Source organism: Erpetoichthys calabaricus, chromosome 8, assembly GCF_900747795.2.
Source record: "Erpetoichthys calabaricus chromosome 8, fErpCal1.3, whole genome shotgun sequence".
NCBI classification, from domain to species: domain Eukaryota; kingdom Metazoa; phylum Chordata; class Cladistia; order Polypteriformes; family Polypteridae; genus Erpetoichthys; species Erpetoichthys calabaricus.
In genome coordinates, this window is record NC_041401.2 from 138,930,448 (window position 1) to 138,954,014 (window position 23,567).

Sequence of the window (23,567 nt, forward strand, 5' to 3'; positions counted from 1 at the left end):
TCTCCAGGGGGTAGGCGTATCGATATCCAAGTCTGCCATAAAGAGAAGACTGCATGAAAGTAAATACAGAGGGTGCACTGCAAGGTGCAAGCCACTCATAAGCCTCAAGAATAGAAAGGCTAGATTGGACTTTGCTAAAGAACATCTAAAAAAGCCAGCACAGTTCTGGAAAAACATTCTTTGGACAGATGAAACCAACATCAACCTCTACCAGAATGATGGCAAGAAAAAAGTATGGAGAAGGCGTGGAACAGCTCATTATCCAAAGCGTACCACATCATCTGTAAAACACGGTGGAGGCAGTGTGATGGTTTGGGCGTGCATGGCTGCCAATGGCACTGGGACACTAGTGTTTATTGATGATGTGACACAGGACAGAAGCAGCCAAATGAATTCTGAGGTGTTCAGAGACATACTGTCTGCTCAAATCCAACTAAATGCAGTCAAATTGATTGGGCGGCGTTTCATGATACAGATGGACAATAACCCAAAACATACAGCCAAAGCAACCCAGGAGTTTATTAAAGCAAAGAAGTGGAAAATTCTTGAATGGCCAAGTCAGTCACCTGATCTTAACCCAACTGAGCATGCATTTCACTTGTTGAAGACTAAACTTCAGACAGAAAGGCCCACAAACAAACAGCAACTGAAAGCCGCTGCAGTAAAGGCCTGGCAGAGCATTAAAAAGGAGGAAACCCAGCATCTGGTGATGTCCATGAGTTCAAGACTTCAGGCTGTCATTGCCAGCAAAGGGTTTTCAACCAAGTATTAGAAATGAACATTTTATTTCCAGTTATTTAATTTGTCCAATTACTTTTGAGCCCCTGAAATGAAGGGATTGTGTTAAAAAATGCTTTAGTTGCCTCACATTTTTATGCAATCGTTTTGTTCACTCCACTGAATTAAAGCTGAAAGTCTGCACTTCAACTGCAGACTTCTGATATCTGACATCTTAGGGGTAAAAACTATCCTGCAGCCTGGCAGATCTGGCTTTGATGCTGCAGTATCTTCTCTTGGATGGCAGAAGTATGAAAAGTCCTTGTGAGGGTTGTAAGGGGCCCTGTAAAATGCTGCAGGCCTTGTGGACACTGCATTTGTAAAATATGTCCTGTAGTGAAGGGAGAGGCACCCCAATAATGTTCTATGCTGTCTTCACTATCCTTTGCAGGAGCTTACGGTCGGATATGTTGCAGTTGCCATATCAGACAGTGATGCAGCTGGTCAGAATACTCTCAATGGTGCCTCTGTAGAACATGGTGAGGATGGAAGGGGGAAGACTTGCTCGCTTCAGCCGCCTCAGGAAGTGTAGTCTCTGCTGAGGTTTCTTGATTAGTGATGAGGTGTTATGCGTCCACGTAAGTTCCTCAGTTATGTGCACACTGAGGAACTTGGTACACCTAACACTCTCCACATCTAGACCGTTGATGCTGAGTGGGATGTGGGCAGGATGTGATTTTCTAAAGTCCACAATTACCTCTTTTGTCTTGTAGACATTGAGAGATAGATTGTTATCTTCACACCATGCAGACAGCCGTTCCGCCTCTTCTCTGTATGCTGTTTCATCATTGCTGCTTATCAATCCCAGCACCGTTGTATCATCTGCAAACTTGATGATGTGGTTGGTGTTGTGCGTGGCTCTGCAGTCGTGAGTCAGCAGGGTGAAGAGCAGTGGACTAAGCATGCAGCCCTGTGGGGCTCCAGTGCTCAGTGTGATGTTGCTGGTAGTGTTGCAGCCCAGCCGTACTGACTGGGGCCTCTCTGTCAAGAAGTCCAGGATTCAATTGCAGAGGGTGGTGTTCAGGCCCAACCTGCTCAGTTTTACAACCTGCTTTTGAGGGATGATTGTGTTGAAGGCAATAACAATAGCCAAACAGAGAGCACCAAGGGCTTGAACCTGAAACAATAATTATCATTCAAAAAATAGAAATAGATCCCTGAGGTATATCACTACCAGTAGAAATGTTTAGTGTAAGCCTTACTAAAGCAGAGAGAAAGAAATTCTTGGGGTGCAGAGCAAGGTATGATGATTTTTGAAATTACCTATGTTAGTCCCTTGACTCATGGTGCCCGTTATGAATGAAGCAGTTCAAAAATTAATTGTTGCAGGCAGCTTATTTACCTTGTCTTAAATAACATTTTCCAAATAATTTCCAATTATTATTACGTTTTTTCAAAATGAGTTTAAAAATAGTTTAACATTCTGTAGTTTCCATTTAACAATTAACCAAATAAAATGCACTGTTTTTATTTGATATGGATGATGAGATAAATCTTGCTGAAGATTTGGGCCAACAGTCCAGTTTGAAATGTTTACCTATTGACTGTCATCATGCTGCACGACTACTGATTATTTCATCCTTTTCATATTTTCTGCTGTTCTTATGATTCTCAGTGAGCTAATAAACACATCCTTCACACCACCAGTATATGGACATTTAACAAACCACTTTAAAATAGCTTGACTAGAAAGAATTCTTCCTCACAGAGGCACATTAAACTTAATGCAAAATCTAGATATAGATTCATTGCATGCTGTAACGGGCCACATGCAGTTAGTCAGAGAGGAGTTGTCCATGGCCAACAAAACTGCATTTAGCATACAACACTTACCATGGCACATTGCAGTATATACCTGTATATAATTCCACCCAATTCACTCACCCTTCATAACAACCTGTAAATCATCACATTTTTGTGCTGCATCCATTGTTTTCATTTCAACATTTAAATCTAGTGTTGCAGTCTCTTCCCCACAAAAGCTTGCCTGTGTCACTTCGTTCTGTGTCTCCCTTTCATAATATGTGTTTTTGCTATCAGTCTTTGTCTGACAGATTGTTTAATAGACAGTGAGATGGAAGGTGGGGAATGTTTATTATGTAGTATTTTCATGCTACAGAAACAAAAGTTCTTAATGATATGTGAACAGCATTGTTTCATAAACTGACACAATAGTATGCTAAATACTGGGTGGCATATCCTTCTACACAGAATTCACACTTGGCTGGACTTGGCTAATTTTACTACATACTTATGTGGCAACCCAATTCAGATGTGTCTACAACCCATAATTTAAGAAACACTCGTCTAGAAAAATATGAGATTCCAGAATGCTAAAATCCCAATATCCTGAAATAGGACCCAATTAAGACTTGGACAGTAATTTGCTAGCATGAGCCTGAAGAAACATATTCTTTTGTATTACACAGCATGCCAAGAATTAAAGTTACAGCCAAAACAGGTTAAAAGTTGCATAAAATTAAAAGTGAAACAAATTACACTGCTATCGACAAAAAAAATGATTTTTGTATGCCCAGAAAATGGGCCACTGCATCTACACTACCACATTGATGACACCTGATTTTGATTTTTATATATATCTGACAAAGTAAAACCCACATAGTATCTTTTTTTTCTGAGATTTTACAAGACTGCATTGATATGTGGTACTGAATCCCATTTCAGTTCTGGTCATCTTTTCTAACTATTTAAACTGTGATTTGATACTCACTCATGGAAGGGGCTTAAGTGTGTCATTTTTGTGCATCATATGACATTTTAAACAATCATAAAGGACGAAATGCACGCTCAGTTGTGCAGGTATATTTGAGTGTTGTTTGTATCAGTCGAAAGTTTTTCAAAACTTGGGAGTCATCAAAGCAGCTAAAAATACAGTTCTACCACTCTTGGTTTCTATTGTGTATCCAAATTCTTTTCTTAATGTACAGTAGATGGAGGCATATAATGCCATAGCCTTTCTAAGATGACACACAATATTTAGAAAATGAGCTCTGACAAAAAATACCTAGAAAATTAAAGAACATTGGCAGGAAAAATATGTGAGGGTCTATGTTTATACCTTACCTGCACTGTTTATCACACTTAAGCATTACATAAATTTCATTTAAGATGAATGTGTATGTAAATGCCCAGACAATAACTAGGCCGTGAAAACTAAACATTACAGACATCACATCAGATCAGTTTAGGCCAGAGTTGATGATTACACCTAATTTTTTACTTCTACCTTGACTTTTAATGCTATGTTTATTTCTGTGACCTTCACTATACAGTAATCCCTCGCTACTTCGCGGTTCACTTTTCGCGGATTCACGACTTCGCGGGTTTTTAAATACAAGTGATTGCCCGCCTATCGCGGAAGTTATGATCCAGACCCATCAGCAACTGGAGAAAATCCACGATATAGAAAGACCATATAAATAAACATTTTTATAGTTTAAACCTTAAAATACCCATCCCACATGCTTTAAACACATGTAAACTTATAAAACACACTTTGTTAACACATATGATATGTGGATGTTGGGCTAAGGATATGAGTAACATCTCACTATTATAAAACATTTTAACTTCACGCAAGACAAGACAGTGAGACAGGAAAATACAAGGCTTTAAAATTATTGACACGCAGAGCAACAAGCAGCACAAAGCCAGCACAAAGTCCACTTCTCCTTAGTGTTTATTCAGCTCCCCACCCCCTTGACAATGCGAAGTGGCAGGAGCGCATTGCGCCTCCGGGGAGGGGGGGTTTGAGCGAACGTGCGTTCAGCCCTCACACCCCCCCCCCCCCCCACACACACACACACTCCTCCTCCTCCTTCCAAAAGCGCAGAGCGACAAGCAGGCATTTTGGCAGAAGCAGCACAAAGTCCATTTCTTCTCAGCGTGAGTTCAGCTGCCCCCTTCACAAAGCGAGTGCAGACACATCGACGTCTGATAGCTGCGTGCAGTGTGCAGTGTTGGTCTGCGGTGTTTAAGAATGTAGAAAGTGTTTAAGAGCATAGGAAGTGTTTATAAGAGTGTGGGAAAGGTTAACAAGAGAGTGAGAAAGGTTTATAAAAGTGTGGGAAGGGTTTATAAAGCCTTAAAATATGTATAAATAATAAAATAAATATAGGTCGCTACTTCGCGGATTTTCACCTATCGCGGGGGGCTCTGGAACGTAACCCCCGCGATAGGTGAGGGATGACTGTATCCATATTTGCCAACCCCAAAGATTTGTGTATATTTTTCTTATTTAGCTTGAGAAAATTGCTACTCATCCATTCAGAAGTGCAAGTAAGGCATTTATCAGGGAGTCTAGAGTGTCAGAGTCATCAGGTGTTATAGATAAGTAAAGCTGTGTGTCATGTGTATAACTGTGGTAGTTCACCTCATATTTTAAAATAATCTGGCCTAATGGCAGCATGTAGATTTAAAATAACAGCAAGCCTAGAGTAGATCCTTGTTGTACACCATGTAAAATATCATGGATTACAAAAACCAACATTGCTAGAGAACTAATTACATTAAGCTAGCTTATTATGAGCATTTTGATAATAAGGTAAACTACTGAGGGACGTTTATCATTTATTTTGCACAACATCTTGTGAGACTGGCCTTTAAATGCAGAAATGCCAGCAATGCTGCATTCTATTCATGATGGTTTAATCTGTATGTGCCTTTTTGTTGGTATGGTAACATGTCCAATATTCTAAGGAAAATCCAAATATTAGAATCAGACTAGTACCCCACCTGGGGCCTCATGTATAAATGGTGCGTATGCACAGAAATGTTGTGTATGAACATTTTCACGCTCAAATCGCGATGTATAAAACCTAAACTTGGCGTAAAGCCACGCACATTTCCACGGTACCTCATACCCTGGCGTACGCAATTTCTCCGCTTGGTTTTGCAGACTGGCGGCACCCAGCGTCAAAGCAGTGCTACTGTTCTTGTGTGGTCACCCTTTCTTTCTTAGACCCACATTCCTGACGCGGCTTTATAAATAAACTGAAATTAACTGCATATTGTTTATTAGTGTAATGCATCTGATTGCAATTAACCTGCAGCAATATAATGGTCCAGGGAATAGCCATAGTATTCCAAATACCATAACTGCTTTAGCGTTGTTACTCTCACTGCATCTTGTTCTTCTTTCAGCTCCTCCCATTAAGGGTTGCCACAGCGGATCATCTTTTTCCGTATTACTCTCACTGCACCACTTGGAGTATTTATATCACTGTATCTGAGTGGGGAATCACAGCAGTAGCATACACTACCTCAGCCACGGCAAAACGCGTCAAAGTCTTTCCTGTACGGACCTCGCGTTTCAGAAACAGTTTCATCTCAAGAGCTATAAACGCACTCAGTCAAGTGCTCCTTGTACAACTGTTTGTACTTATAAGAACAATTATAAGAACCCCACTGTAAACTTGCACTACGGTTATAATATTGCACAACCTGCGCCACTTTATAAAGCGCGTATGGTAACGATATCATTTTTAAGATGAAATGCAGCAAAATATGTTGCTTATAGTATACAGATAAAACTTTAACTTCATTTAAATAATCAGTATTGTTAATAATTAAACATGTGAGGACACGGTGCCGCAGCGCTAGCTAGTTCACGGATAGCTCCTGCCTTGCGCTGTATTATTGCTGGTGCTGACGCGACACTGGAAGGATAGACAGATAGAATAATTAAACATGTACTACGAAGATATTCCAATGTTCCTTAAAAGTTTTGAAGAATTTGCGTGGCTTAACGTCTATTACAGAGCTGATTGTGTGGCGATTGGGTATTTGGAGAAAGAAAAGTAAGGACAGGAATTGGAGGTTAGTATGTTTGAAAGAGACAGTACTTCTGTAATAAATTATTTCATCAAAGGTCACGCATGGCGCAGCAAGCCTCTTGCGTGAGATATGAACAATCACTGCGCCACCGTGTTCCCATGTTTAATAACATGCTTTCATTCTTATCATCATGAAAAAGATATCACGTATACATCTCAGTATTTTAATTATTCAGAGAGCTGTAATATCACGAATGTAATGGATTATGTGTCCTGTTGGAGAAAGAGAAAGAACGGAAGCATGTAGTGATTCACACACATAGAGCACATAGAAGATCAAACACAGAACAAAGCATTTAACGTCCTACTTTAGTTACGATGGGATTTGAGAAACTAGTAAAATAAATGATTTTAAGATGAAGTTTATGATGTTCTACTTTAATGACAAAATAAACTACGTGATTAAAGTGGAAATTTCGAGATTAAAGTTGACATTTCGTACTTTTTTCCCACTGTGTGCCTATTTTTTTTCTCTGTACCCTAATAAGCTTTCATATGACACTCAGATGGTCCGCTACAAGTCGCTTTTTCACACCGACTTTGATATGTGACAACTTCTTTTTTATTTTGGGCACTGTGCGACTTTGTGAACTTGAGCTTTCGAGTTTCTCCGACACTATGTCACTCGATCAACTTTCTTTTGTTGATTATACCACAGTTTAAACCAACAAATAGTACGTTTTTCCTTTGCCTCCACTTGGTATTCGCTGAAATTCTTATATTTTCCCCCGTGCTTTTCCCATTGTCTTTTCATAGAAGGCTATTTATATCGATTTGCATATTCAAAGCGGCATAATTCTGGGAGGAGTTGGGGCGGGACAGAAGGCGCGTGCACGTGCGTTATTTTTCACACTGATCGGGATTTATGTAGTGGAAGAACGTGAAAGTTTGCGTACGTACAGATTCTTGCATCTGGATTTTTCTGTGCGTATGCACATTCCCGCTTTTGTGCTTACGCCATGTTATAGTGTGAGTTCTACGCACGGCGTTATACATGAGGCCCCTGGTGATCCCAGTATCTTTGCACCCTGGAGCCTCGCTTACCCTTAGTAGGGTTTGATTTCCAGCATTTTGAACTTCAGGCTGCCTGTCCTCCTATAGTGGCGAAACATTCTCAGCTGTTCTAGCCTGGTAGAGTTATGCCAGTCCTCCATGGCTTTATATTGTTTCAACTCAGAGAGACAGGGAACATAAGCTTTAGCTGTATTGCCTGCCTTCTAGCATCCTGCAGAAGAATTGTAGACTTCCTTCCATTGTATCACAACCTCTTTTTCTTTCTAAGGTATTTCTGTAAGATTCCTTTTGGAGCACAGTCAACAATGAACGGTCCTTCTACTCCCAACTGCTCCAGCATTTCTGCATTTGTGTGCAGAGGAATTCTCCATCTGTCAATTTGGGTTTCTTTTTGCAAGGTACCCATTAAATCTGTCCCATGCCCAGTGTCTTCCTGTTGGCATCTTTGTCCTGGCAATGTCTCATCCACAGGGCATACAGCTGTTTGCATTTCTTTGCTGTTTGTTAAATGCCACATACATTAATAATATAAACATTATTATTATCCTTATGTTGTGTTTAATTTTCAGTTTACAATGCCTGGATGAAGCAGAATGGGGGGGCCATTGTGAATATTATAGCAGACATATTTAAAGGATTTCCTGGAATGTTGTAAGTCCAATAAAATTTTGTTTAATTGCCTAACATAGATAATAGTGCCTAGGATTATACAAATTAGCAACCAGAATAAATGATTTCTTTAACTTTCTTTTGAGAGTTAAGGTATAGTAGTGTATGGAAACATGTTTGTATGTTACAGAGGACTTACCTAATTTTGCCTATCGTTTCATTCAATTTTTTAACCAATATTACCCAGAAAAAGGATCAGTGATGTACATATCAATATAATCATCATCCCTTGGTTAAAAGAATAAATGACTCTTGAATGGGACAAAAGCCAACAAAAACCTACACACTTACTCTGTAAATTTACAGTGAGCCCAACATGAATGTGTTGTGGGTGGTAGAAGAACCCAGTGCAGACATGGAAGACAACTCAAGCATAGGTTAAGGCAGGTCCCTATTGAAATGAGGCAACATTGTTAACAACTGGACTACTGTGCCACCAGTATTTCTATCCATAATAACTTGCTTTTGAAATGAAGTTAGTTTCCCTCTGAATACTTCAGTAAGAATAGTATCACATTTTAGGGACTTGTCTTTCTTCAGTTTTTGCAGTTGTTTTGTTTTAGGTCAGTTTCATCATTTTGGAGCTTATCCCTTACACAGTAGAAGCACACAGTTTTACTTAACAGAAAGCAGTAATCTGAATTATCTGCTTTCACATGTCGGCAGGTGTACTGTACTGTGTGCCTACCCTTCTTGCAACGTGAACTGTTAACTGGACCCACTTAATCCAATATCATGATCACAGTATGCATTTTCCTAACACTCTTTTCGTTACAAGATTATAGTAAAGTTAAAGTAATTCAAGAAATTAAATCATTTACAAGAAAAAGGCATTATGATTGTTGTTACTATTAGTATTTGATGTAGTAAATAGTGTTGATTAATGAAATTCTCCAAAGAGTTTTTCGCAGTGAATATGTTGTATTCGCTGGTGACTTTGTTTGATGCATATTTTCCTCAACATTTGCACTGCAGGCAGTTTAGGAGAACATTTTATTCCCCAGCGCCACATGATGCTTTGCAAGTTGACGCATAGAACTTTCATGCATGTGCATTTTAAGATTGTTACAGAACTACTCCAGACATGCATGATGTAACCTCCTGATCAGTACTCTAGCCTTCCAGCCTGCATGCATTTAAAAAACAAAATTAGAAGAAGAAAGACTTGCAGTATTTTCATTTGAGGGGTTCATTAGCTGCCCATAATGAGAATATTATGAGAATAATAGTTGCCAGCCAGTGCTGCATGGTTAATTTGCATGCACAATTAGCCATGTGCCCATGTATTGTCTCAAAACAAGCCTTAACTTACATACATAAATATATATATATATATCTACAGTGCATCCGGAAAGTATTCACAACGAATCACTTTTTCCACATTTTGTTATGTTACAGCCTTATTCCAAAATGGATTAAATTTATTTTTTTCCTCAGAATTCTACACACAACACCCCATAATGCCAATTTATTAAAAATAAAAAAATTGAGAAAGCACATGTACATAAGTATTCACAGCCTTTGCCATGAAGCTCGAAATTGAGCTCAGGCGCATCCTGTTCCCCTGATCATCCTTGAGATGTTTCTGCAGCTTAATTGGTGTCCACCTATGGTAAATTCAGTTGACTGGACATGATTTGGAAAGGCACACACCTGTCTATATAAGGTCCCACAGTTGACAGTTCATGTCAGAGCACAAACCAAGCATGAAGTCAAAGGAATTGTCTGTAGACCTCCGAGACAGGATTGTCTCGAGACACATATCTGGGGAAGGTTACAGAAAACTTTCTGCTGCTTTGAAGGTCCCAATGAGCACAGTGGCCTCCATCATCCGTAAGTGGAAGAAGTTCGAAACCACCAGGACTCTTCCTAGAGCTGGCCGGCCATCTAAACTGAGCGATCGGGGAAGAAGGGCCTTAGTCAGAGAGGTGACCAAGAACCCGATGGTCACTCTGTCAGAGCTCCAGAGGTCCTCTGTGGAGAGAGGAGAACCTTCCAGAAGGACAACTATCTCTGTAGCAATCCACCAATCAGGCCTGTATGGTAGAGTGGTCAGACGGAAGCCACTCCTTAGTAAAAGGCACATGGCAGCCTGCCTGGAGTTTGCCAAAAGGCACCTGAAGGACTCTCAGACCATGAGAAAGAAAATTCTCTGGTCTGATGAGATAAAGATTGAACTCTTTGGTGTGAATGCCAGGCGTCACGTTTGGAGGAAACCTGGCACCATCCCTACAGTGAAGCATGGTGGTGGCAGCATCATGCTGTGGGGATGTTTTTCAACGGCAGGAACTGGGAGACTAGTCAGGATAAAGGGAAAGGTGATTGCAGCAATGTACAGAGACATCCTGGATGAAAACCTGCTCCAGAGCGCTCTTGACCTCAGACTGGGGCAACGGTTCATCTTTCAGCAGGACAACGACCCTAAGCACACAGCCAAGATATCAAAGAAGTGGCTTCAGGACAACTCTGTGAATGTCCTTGAGTGGCCCAGCTAGATCCCAGACTTGAATCCGATTGAACATCTCTTGAGAGATATTAAAATGGCTGTGCACCGACGCTTCCCATCCAACCTGATGGAGCTTGAGAGGTGCTGCAAAGAGGAATGGGCGAAACTGGCCAAGGATAGGTGTGCCAAGCTTGTGGCATCATATTCAACAAGACTTGAGGCTGTAATTGCTGCCAAAGGTGCATCGACAAAGTATTGAGCAAAGGCTGTGAATACTTATGTACATGTGATTTCTCAGTTTTTTATTTTTAATAAATTTGCAAAAACCTCAAGTAAGCTTTTTTCACGTTGTCATTATGGGGTGTTGTGTGCAGAATTCTGAGGAAAAACATGAATTTAATCCATTTTGGAATAAGGCTGTAACATAACAAAATGTGGAAAAAGTGATGCGCTGTGAATACTTTCTGGATGCACTATATATAAAATATTTATTTGTTTTTTACTTATTGCTAGTTTGGGGCCATTTGTTGTATTTTGTTAGTGGTTATCATTCTGTTTGCATCTTTCGATGTTTGAGGCATGGTGGCACAGTGGTTACCACTACTACCTCACAGCTCATATCACATATTTGAACACAATAATCAGTACAACAAAATTGTCAGATGCCTGTCCAGCCCTTAAAACACAAATGTACCATTATACTGTAAGCCACTCAAAATTAGTTCAGTTCCTCCTTCCCCATTGACTTCAATGCATTTCATGAAGTTTGCAAACATTCACTCATCCATAGTAGCAAAATACATGTAGTAAAATTACCCTAGGCTTAAAAAAGTCACAGTTTTGTTCTGTTAATAGTTCTGCCCACCCTTAACATATCCTAAATCGGCTGATATTTTTATTTACATACTTGCAAATTATAAATGTTATAATCTTATTTGTGCTAATAATGGATTATATTTTTAGGAACATAATGTAAATAAAATTCTAGAAGTGAATTGTTAAGACTCCCATGTGATGGTCTGGGTCTGCTCCCTAGTTGCTTTCAGTAGCCTCTTGAACCTGGAACTATCAATAGTTGTTAACCTAGATGAGCTGGGCAAGAGGACACACACAATCAGCAAAGGTATTGTGCAAACCATTCAGTGCTTTTATCAAAATCCAGACTGTGCAGTGTATTAAAGAGTCAATGAATAAACAATCCATTAAACAATTTTGTGGTAAAGATTAAAATCAATAAATAAACCAGTAAAAACAAGGTTAAAATCCCAGGCAGGTTTCTTTGTTAAAACAGTTATGAAACCCAGTGACTCCCTCTGAAATCTGGGGTCTCCTCATGCTGCAAGGTCCTGATAGGATAAGTCCACAACAGGTGCAGGTTCTGTAGGACTCCCCTCCAAACACCACAGACGTCTCCCTCAGTCACTGCGCCGGTGTCAAAAGGGAGATGCTGCATGACAGGGCCACTCCTACTCCTCTACGTTGTTCCAAGGAGCTCCCAAACTTCAGCCCCACTCTCAAGTGTAGGCCTGCTGCCCACTTCCTTGGGGCATACACCCAGCCACCTGCCTCCTTTCCTGATGATACAGGCATTTTTTATTGAGTGATTTATTGCAAAATCGCATTTTCATTATTTTTTTTTTTCGCTTAGTGTACATCACCTTTATCTATAGATACTGTTTAAATGAAGACCAAATCTTGATATGTCTACATGTCAAAAAAATATTCATGTTGTTGCACTTACTTTTTGAAATGTCTATAGTAGATGAGTTCAATGCTGCTTTTTAGAAATTATATTATTGACATTATCCACAGACAATAAAATGAAGAGTCAAACATAAATTCTTCCAGCTAAATTGTCAAATTGCATATTGCATAGTGTGATGGGAAACTAACCTTTTGTATAGCCAACACCATTCAAAGCACACTAAGGGTATAGCATCAAGTTGAGATGCAAGGATATAATGTTAAGGGAACTGATTTTCTATCTGATACTCAGTGTGTATGTTATTGATTATATTATAGTCTGATATGCATGTCAACACTTTAGGAGAGAAATAATAAAAAGTAATATCTCATGTGTGCTTCAACAAAGATTTTACTGTCTACTATTTGTAAATAAAACCTGGCAGCAAGGGACAGCAGAGGATTCACACTTGACAACAAGGGACAGCAGAGGATTCAAAGTATTATACTAGTTTGTCAGTAAGTGTTTCACTGATCATTTTTATTTATTTGTTAATTAACCTCCAGACACACAGGAGCAGCTAGAGCTGGTGTAGAAAACATGACCAAGACATTAGCTATAGAGTGGGCAGCCAGTGGAGTGAGGGTCAATGCTGTTGCACCGGTTAGTGAAAAACTGTGGAATACTAATTATTTAATTGATTTACCTTTTATGGTTTGGTATATATTTTGGTGGTGGATTCATTATTTATAAAATATGCAAATGTTAAAAATGTTAAAAATATTTTGAAATTGCAAGATAATTATTGTAAATATATGAGATATGGAATATCATTACAACTAAACTGAATATTTGACCTTGGTATTTTAGATATGTTCAGACTTTATATCTGAATAAAAAATATTTATGTGTAATTTTTTGTGTTTGTGGTGATTACCTTTAAACAATCCATATATGTTAAATGCTCAGCCAAAAATACTTGAAATGCAGTAAATTGTATCACGTGTCATGTTGATATAATGCCCGTGTATAAATTGTTGAATTGACAGGGTACTATTGTTTCAAAGACTGCAGTAGAGAATTATAAAGATCTCGGCACAGCGATATTTAAAAAAGCTGCTCATCTCATTCCTGCAAAAAGACTAGGAGTTCCAGAAGAGGTATATGAAAATGCTTTGTATTCTTTTTTCATCTGGCAACTTATGAGTGGAGAGTAGCATGTTTGTTTCCTACCATATGCCAATAACACATTTGTTAGTCTAAGTGTGGACTTGAAGTTTGACCAATTTGAATTTGTGGCATTATGTATGTGAAATGTGAATGTAAAATGTAAATGAAAGTGTCCCTGCAATCGGGAGTGGTCTCCCCTAGGCTTTCTCGTATACTCAGATATGGGGATGGATATTTGAGGAATAAACCACAAGACAATGATTATATTTTTATATTATGTACATTAAAGAACCATCAACAACAAATCAAATCAAATTAATAATATATTGAACAATTATTATAAAAATAAAGTTGAATAAATTGGACTCTGCCACTGCATGAATGAAAGGTAAAGTACCACTTCTGGTTAGCGGAAATAGCCCAAAAGTTAATAGAAATCTAAGTTTTGTACCTAATACTTATTTGCAAAATTTGGTTGACCTAAGTGAAAGCGTACTCAAGTTATTGTGTTTACACACACACACAGACATAATTCCAAAAATGGTATTTTCATAATCAGGGAGGTCTAAAACGTTGAGATTCATCAAAATCTCGAAATGGAATTTTTGGAGGATTCCAATACTTTCCCTATACTTCATATATGAGAAATTCAGGGAGGTCTAAAACGTCGAGATTCATCAAAATCTCAACATCTCTGTATATGAGAAAGGTTATTCAGATCTGATAAGTATCGGGGTTCTGCTCTTTAACTACTATTACCAAAAGTTCATTTATTTTACAAAGGTTGAGAAAATCATTTATTTGCCTATATCATTATTTTTTCGTCTAAGAAGCTCATTGTTTGTTTATTTATTTATATATATTTTTTATTTAAAAATTTCTCTGTCTCTATCTAGGTTTCCCCTGCTGTTTGCTTTCTGCTGTCACCTGCTGCCTCATTTATCTCCGGGGCAACCTTAAGGATAGATGCCGGCCAGAGTCTCTATAGTGCTTTATTTGAAATACCTGGTATGTCTTGATCTGTTTCAAAAATTTTGGAATTTAATATTCATTTTAAATATTTAAAATTTTTTTATTCTATTTTGGTCAGTTTCCTGTAGTTCTCTGCCTCTGGCAACAATAACATCGCAGTATCTGTGGGAATTTCTGTATACATATAGCCATTCTTTTTATCCATTTGCGTAATTTTTACTTTTGCACTTACTTATGACTGACTCCAAAAAAACAACCCCTTACAGAAACAAAAATACTACAACATGGAGAAAAAATGGTGAAGTTAAGTATTTGTATTAACATTGATTTCTAAAGGAATTAATATGCCCAAGTTAAGATGGAATTATGCATTTTACTTCATAATGAAACTAAGAAGTGTATATTTTAAGCATGAAGAATGAATGCACAAGCCCATTTATCAAAAGCACTGTGAAGGCTAATTAATCTGGCCAAATCACATTCCACCATTGCGTGTGCAGTTTCATTACTGAAAATGCAAATGTGTATTGCCAGAGGTGAGAAATTTGTGTATTATTGCATACTGATGTATAGAGTTGACGGTCTACCGTTTTCAATCAAACTAGCTTAATGTGGCTCTTTACCATGGTTGCTTGCCCATTTTTTTTATACTTGATATGAAATGCAGCCATCAGTATCCTGGATTATCTGCTTCCATCCACAGTGTTCATTTCTTTGTAAACATTTTTGATTATACTGCTTTTCCATTAGCAACAAAAACAGTTTAAATGTCTTTTTTCAATCATGAAATAACTGTTAATAAAACTGAAGTAGGTGCTAGATGTACTTAGATCACAACAAATGTAAATGACAGATATCTGCATGATTACCAGTGTTGCAGAGGTAGAGAAAATTACTCTAGTACTACTTTTTCTTTTTTTCTGCCTTTTTGTATTTGTGTAAAGATTTTTTTTTTTTTAGGCGGTGACAGGGAACTGTTTTACAATGTAAAGGTTGCCCATTTTTTTGATATTTGCCTGCACACTGTGATTTCTTACATGTCTAAGATTCTAAGTCACTTTAAGCACTTTTGCTGGCAGTTCATCTGTGGTCCAGTACCGTTGATATTCTTCTGAGCATAAAAAACTGGTATTACAAAAAAACAAAATAAATCCAAACATTAAGCATGTGTAAAAACTGCACATCCATCCATCCATCCATCCATTACCCAACCCGCTGAATCCGAACACAGGGTCACGGGGGTCTGCTGGAGCCAATCCCAGCCAACACAGGGCACAAGGCAGGGAATCAATCCTGGGCAGGGTGCCAACCCACCGCAAAAACTGCACATAGAATAAAAATAAACTTTCAATGCATATTTAATTTGCATGGCTAAATGTTCTATTGTCAATTATAGAATATACGTAACATCATTATGTCCTCATTGAGGAGTTCTTAGGCTGGCATGATTTCCATGTACAGAGCAGAAACCAACCAAACCAACCCAAGAAATTTCATAATGAATCCATTATCCATTATTATAAAAAAATGCAGTAGAACCAAACAGGTGGTGTTCTTGTGGAAACCAGCGTCATCTTTATTATAAAGCTGAACTTTCCCTTGGGATTAATAAAGTATCTATCTATCTATCTATCTATCTATCTATCTATCTATCTATCTATCTATCTATCTATCTATCTATCTATCTATCTATCTATCTCTCTCTCTCTCTCTCTCTCTCTATCTATCTATCTATCTATCTATCTATCTATCTATCTATCTATCTATCTATCTATCTCATTTACTGAAATTCACTTCATATGTAAAGTCCCTTTTCTGTTTGCTTGACTACTTTTAGCTGGATATGACTCCAAGTCTCCATTATGGTTTTAAATATGAGATTGATGGTTCTCACCGTTAGAATGATTTTTTAGATAGACACTTCCCTCTGTTAGGCGCAGCTCCTCCTAACCAGTTGAGATTAAAGTGACACATCTCTGCTTCTCTGATTGTGAGTGTGTGTAAAAGATGTATTAAGTAGGGAATCCATTCCCGGACGGGTTTATCCATTCCCGGGAATTCGGGAATCCCGCATTTAATTCCCGAGAATCCCGGGCATGGCACAGTGCACCGGGCATCTCACATGTGAACGGTTTTAGAACGACCGACACTTATTTTTAATAAAACTACTGCAATATGTTGACACAAATAAAAGACTAACGTTATCTACAAGCAGTTCATGCTGTCATATAAGAACATGTATCTTTAGTTGTGGTAATAAGAGCGTAGAAAGCACAACGTCTTCACAGGTGGCGCCTCTAAGCAGACATGAGTCGAGGTAATTCTTGGTAGCGAAAACCAATCAGATCGCTTTCTGCTACCAAGATTCTACCAAGAATTGAAAGCTCGGGCCAATCGCGGCCCGTATCGGCTACCAAGAATTGACCATTGACAGCCCGGATCGGCTACCAAGAATTGGCCAATGATGGCTCAGTCGGCTACCAAGAATTGGCGAATCACGGCTCGTGTTGGCTACCAAAACTCAGAAAGGGCGGGCCAGCCTCTTGTCAGTTAATGTATTCTGCAAAAGCTTGTTCGAATCTGCACACAGACGCTTTGCGATTTGCGTTTCGTTTTGAACTTTCTAAAAGTGTTACTCACGAGGGTCAGTTTGTGCAGATATATTTACATTCACGTACACATTTTTGAATGATGTTTTTAACCATTCTTGGTGCAGTTTATTACATTTATTAAATATGTGTGCAAAACGTGTAAAGATATATAATAAACATTGAATTGTATAATCATAGTTTCATTTTTTTATACTTAACACTAATTTAACAAATCGTTCATATCAATGCTAATACAGAATAATTATAGTTATATTCGATATTAACATTGATGTTATAAAATATGCTGATAAAATAGACCTACACCTTTAATACTCAGATTCTAATCGTGCTGTAGAACAGCATATATATGGGGTACAGGTCGTAAGGTTTTATTTATTATGAACATGTTCTACATAAGTTTGCATATGCTGGGTTTATGTCCAAGTGTCTGTTGATGGCATTCTCATTTGATAACCAGGATTCGGCCAGCTCTCTGGCACTTTTAGTACTGGCCTTAAATCTTACTTGTACATTGTCCCAGTTAAATGTATGTCTTGTTGATTTTGTATGCGTTTAGATCTGTGATCGTGAGTCCTTCCTTCTGACGGCGTTGCGATGTTCCTGTATGCGAGTTGCAATTCTTTTTGATGTTTGTCTCATGTATACCGCTGGGCAAAAACTGCATGGAATGCTATAAACTTCGTTTCGTGTTTCTGCTCTCGATTTCTTGTTTTTTTGCGATGAAAAAGGGACAGTGCGCAGATTGTTCGCGGGTTTGTGTGCTGTTCTGATGCCTGATTTGGCCAGGATATATATATAAAAGATGATCCGCTGTGGCATCCCCTAACGGGAGCAGCCGAATGATGAAGAAGAAGATACTGTATATATAATTAGCTAAATGGTGTGTGTGCTGTTTACTATAAGTATATAAACATTTCCCTTCGCAATATTTCCAAATATTTATTTTTACCTATTTCAAATTAATTAAATGTCAGCATCAACTAGAATATATTACAGGTACTTCCTAAATTTTATAAATACATACAAACACAAGGCTGTGAACTATTATTTATTCATTCTTATTGTGCTTTTATTTATATTGTACCCCTCTTGATTATCTGTGCGGCCGTCTGAGACCATGGTAAAGGTGCTATATAAGTAAGTTAAATGCGTTATTATTTGTTATAATTATGATTCAATAGAATTTGCAGGCAGTTTGTTTAATTGTGATTTTAATTATGCTTGTTGTCCATGTGTTCCTTAACAAATCAATGAAATAGATTTTGTTTAATCAAAAAATAAAAATAAACAACTAAATTTGCAAAGTAGAATTCAAAGCACCGTTCGTCGAAGAGAAAGTTTAAAAAAAATATATATTTTAGAGATATATTCTTCCATTCAGCAATGTGCCATGAGCGGGATTCGAACCTGGATCTCTATGATAATTCTTGGTAGGTCGTCTCTCAAGAATCGCAGTTATACCTCGACTAATATGCGATATCCTTGGCACAGTGATAGTGCTGCTGCTTTGCAGTAAGGAGACTGTGGAAGATTGCGGGTTCGCTTCCCGGTTCCTCCCTGTGTGAAAAGCGCTATATAATTGTAATTTATTATTATTATTATTATTAACATGTCCAGCATGCAGTCATCCAGGCAAGAATGCACCTTCATGCAGAAGTATGCCAGCCGCTAAGAAAGCACGCTCTGCCTCCACTGAAGTAGGCGGCACAATCATCAGATACTGATACACTTGCTCTAAACAACGCCCGCGCTTGCCGTTGCGCTGAAACACCACCATTTCAGCTTTTACTGATGCATCCAGTTTCTTGTCATCATTCTGTGATGGCAAGTTTCTTGACACATATAATGCGGATGCAACAGACTGACACATTTCAATTTCAAGTTGCTGTTCAAAGCTTTTGTCTGATGAAGTGCAAGGTGCAGCAATGGCCCCACCTTAATTATTTTCAACTATAACTCTATTATTTCTTGATCGATTTTTATACACTATATATGCGAGCTTGGCCGTTCCTGTTTTCCCGGGAATTATAGCAGTTTCATTCCCAGGAATGCGGGAATGAAAAATGTCCGGGAATCGGGAGCCCGGGAATGGATTCCTTAGTATTAAGGTATTTTTGGTGTTTTCATGCAATTCATTTTAATAAGACTCAGACTTATTCACTTGCAAATGAATTACAGTATTAAATTGAAAAGAAAGTAATCATCCTGTTCAGTTGCTCACTTTTACATTTTTAACACAGTTTCTTTCTCGCATTGGGTTTCAAATGAGTCCAATTTTCTGAAGTGTATTGAATATGACAAGAATTGACTGAATGTAATAGCAAGTTGTTTTATAAAGGTTGCTCGTTTTAGATGCAGAGTGAAAAGTTTTGCATGTGATTTTGTAAGGCAACCTAATCTTGTAAATATGAGGCTTCCATTCAGAAAGGTCATTTATTACAAACTACCTAAAATGTTTCACCCTGTGAAGGAACAGGCTTTCCTGATAGGTTTGTTCAGGCATTGTGCTTCTTTTGAGCTCAAGTTGCTTCCCCAGCAGACTCCAGCATGGGACAACTCACTGGCTACATGTCATGTGATGTGCATGGAATGTGGACAGTGGACCCCAGTGAGGTACAACTTGAACTTCTAGACTTGCTGACTGATGCATTGCTGACAGAACACTTCAAGCCAGTGCCATTACTGACATTCTACAATTCTCTCAAAAGAGGGGAATTCCCCACACTTGAGAAGATTAATTCAGAGAATGCTTGACCTCTTTCAAAATACATATGTGAACAGACATTCTCTGTAATGAAATTCAACAAATCCAGATATAGATCTTCACTCAGTGAAGACCATCTGTCTGCTGTACTGCGAACAGAGAGTTAATAAAGTTAATAATTCCCACTAAGTTGTCATAGGCACAGAGATCAGTGATTAATGCAGTAAAAATTATTTCTTTTTTTTTTTTTTTTTTTACACAATCAGGAATTGTATATTGTGTTAAAAAGCATGCTGTATAGCGTGAGTATGTTCCATGGTTCAATAAATCAAAATGTGTGAATATGTGGTCTATATTAATTTTATTATGGTGAAAAAAAGTAATATAACATGTTTACCATAATGTAACAGTTTGTAACAGTTGACAGAATGTGTTTGGCCCTCCTCAGCAAGCTGGTTTTCTCAAGTGCCAAATAGTTGCCCACCCCTGCTCTCTTTTACCTAAGCTCATACAGAAAATACAAAATATATTGTCAACAGTCAAAGCCCTATATCTGTACACTAAAGTCAAACAAAGAAACACATTCACTAACTCTCAGGTTTACCTGTAATCTCAGATGACAAAGAAGTACACTGTGCCAATGTTAATACTGTCGCAGTAGGAAGTAACAGGTCAGGTTCAAAATTAACTAGAATAGGAGCACACTTTTCCCAGTACATTTTCTTGCATGTCAAACTAAAGTAGATAACTTTTGATTTCTCAGAATTATAGTTACAAGAAAACCCTTCAGTCTAAAGATAATATACTGTATAATGGAAGACATCAAACAAAATGTTAATAGAAGGACATCTCTTATGCAGAGTTACAGCCCTCATTCGCTTACTTAGTATTTAATTCATAGACATCACTAATTGTTCAGATTTTTAGAGACCTTAGTAGTGAACAAATGTGCTTCAAATGTAATCCTCAGTAGCACACTACTTTTTTTGTTATATAGTCACCCAAAATTCCCTAATCTTCTATCAATACAATGGCTACACTGCAAATAAAAATGCATATGCAAAAACTAGACAAAAATCTTTAAATGGGAGTTTTTTTGCTTTTATTTAAAAACAAAATCTGACAATGGGGTAAGCAAAATTTATTTCACAAATTTCTTAAAGTAAACCAAATAAGCGTAAATGCAAATTTCTTGACAAGTCAATCATTCTTACAATAAAGAAAATAAGATTAAATGTCATGATACAAATACTTTTCCCATGCTTAGATTTAATTTTTTGCAGTGTATGTTTGAATCTATATTTTCTAATTATGATGAAGATATTGACAGCATTTATAGATTCTATCAACTTATTTTAAGGAGACCACCTGTACACAATCTTAGGTTACAATGGGAAAGGGATCTCTGAATTAGAATGTCAAATAAGGAACGGAATCCTCTTCAATTTTTTGCAAAGTACAATATAATTCATCTAGAACTTATACATTGCACATGTCTGTTTTGACTTAAATTATGTGAAATCTGTCACGGACAGAACACAGATTGTAAACAATGCTATCAAGCACCATTCTCAGCTTGGTCATTTGTTTTGAGAATGGCTCACTGTCAGCCCAATCTAGGGGAAAATATTTGTTGGATTCATAGTTACTCTCAATATTTTAATAATACTATTTATAGTTACACCAGATACAGGATATGATTACACAACAATCCATAGTGCTGTTCTGCGGTACATTGTTTGCATGTTGACTTACCGTACTCAACTGGAACTATTCTACTCAACCCTCCATAATGCAATGGGAAAGCGATGTCTTATATTATCTAAGTCTAGAAATAAAATCTAATTTTCTTTATGAGGAAATGTCTGATGCTTTTTCAGAATCTAATAATGAATCATTAATGCTGTTCTAAAAATCACTTCCCTGGTCTCTGCGTAACCCTTTTTCAGTTTTTGTTGACTGAGTACACATGAGCTGACCACATAGCTCTTTAAACTGGGTAGGGGAAGGTTGTTGAGTGTCAAAAATGACTTAATCTAATTTAAATTTAAATATTAATGTTTGAAGGGTTTTGTTGAATTTGTTTTTGACTGAACTGTAATGTTCTTATTAAAATCTGATCAGTAAGTTCACAGCAACTAAAAAAACACATGAAGCCTGTTCTTTACACTTACTGTACATACTATATGTCATACTTGTGTGCTTGAATATAAAATGCAATTTGTTAAGACATGATGAATGACTGGTGGTACCTTGGCACTGCTGCTTCATTGGTGCTAGAGGTTAAGTTCAACTCTTTGCCATTTCATTGTCTTTGTGATTTCTTTTTCCTGAGCTCCATTTTTCTTGTCTCATATCACAGATTGGTATATTTCTTTTGGAGACTTGTAATTGCCGTGGATGAATGTGCGTATGTGTGTACAAGTGTGCCCTGCGATTGCCTGGCATCCAGCTCAGGCCTAGGGCTGTTCCTTGCCTTGTAACCCATGTGGCCACCAGATGCTGGCTGCATGTAAATCTGAAAATGAGCAGATAGATAGATGACTGCTGACAAACTTTAGGCAAAGTAAAATATGCAACAGATTGTGGTTTTCAGTCAAAAAACATATACAGTGTTAGATGAATCTCTGAATTAAAATGAGTTTGCCTTTTACACTTTTTCTGTTTCCATATTACTGCAGATCACAATGCCTGGCAAACTCCACCAGAAGGAGAAAATATGGATACATTTTTAAAAATGATGAATAAAGACCAGTAAACTTGAAGAAAAAAGATTAATATGGAGGAACTGACTGAACAAGAACAGGTCTATTTCAAATTTTGCAGCTTCAGTATAATATATCATGGACTACAATTTTTAAGATCTTCAAATAGTGTGAATCCACTTCAGAATGTGCACTAGTGTTTTTTTTTTATTAATTTTGAGCTAATTTCTAGTTAACTAAAATGTTTCATTTCTATAGACTTATGTTCATTAAATTAGTTTATTTGTAAATATATTTGTTTTCTTGTCTGTGTGAATTTTTACTCAAGTACTCCTTTACTTCCATAACTGGTGAGGCTAATTTTGATGAGTGTTTGTGATGCCCTGGGTGCCCACAGCCTTGGCATCTTCAGTCATCCAGGAGAATCAATAGTTATGAAATAAGATGGACTAGGACTATGAAAACACAAACAACAAGTCTTGGTGCAAAAGTGCATAGAACTTTTTATTAAAACAATCCAAATGCCCAAACAAAGTGTAGTGCAAAAAATGTCTTCAAGAAATTGTCCTTAAAAACAGTGTGAGGAATGAAAAACCAGTGTTTTGATTTTTCATTAATTTTCAGTGGCTTTTCTGGGGAGTTTTTTGGGCATCTTCGCAACTATTCAGCGGTTGATTTTTAAATGTATTTTGTACTGTATCATTTCCTGAGAAATATGATATATGAAACAGACACTTTTTACCGTCTTTCCACTACACCATCTTGAATTCAAAGTGTGGAGCCATTTTGAGATTTTGACATCCACTGTTGCTGAGGTAACTTTCCAGAATTCTCAGAGAATGCGCGTCACAAGATATGATTGGGGCGACCCCATAAATGGTCATATTTATGTGCCATCTAGTCATCCATGTTTGGATTCTCTCAACCATTTTAATACAAATTGTTTTTATTGTTTTTTT

General features: G+C 37.6%; 1 protein-coding gene across 1 annotated transcript in view; it reads left to right on the forward strand.

Moving 5' to 3' along the window:
- Nucleotides 1–22,871, forward strand: part of pecr (peroxisomal trans-2-enoyl-CoA reductase) — a 29,121-nt gene extending 6,250 nt beyond the window's left edge. Inside the window, exons 4-8 of the mRNA XM_028807531.2 lie at nt 8,216–8,297; nt 13,012–13,108; nt 13,495–13,605; nt 14,512–14,623; nt 22,585–22,871. Of these exons, the coding sequence (XP_028663364.1) occupies nt 8,216–8,297; nt 13,012–13,108; nt 13,495–13,605; nt 14,512–14,623; nt 22,585–22,661 (479 nt within the window). The 3' untranslated portion in view covers nt 22,662–22,871. The remainder of the gene's footprint in view (nt 1–8,215; nt 8,298–13,011; nt 13,109–13,494; nt 13,606–14,511; nt 14,624–22,584) is intronic.
- The last annotated feature ends 696 nt before the right edge of the window (nt 22,872–23,567 follow it).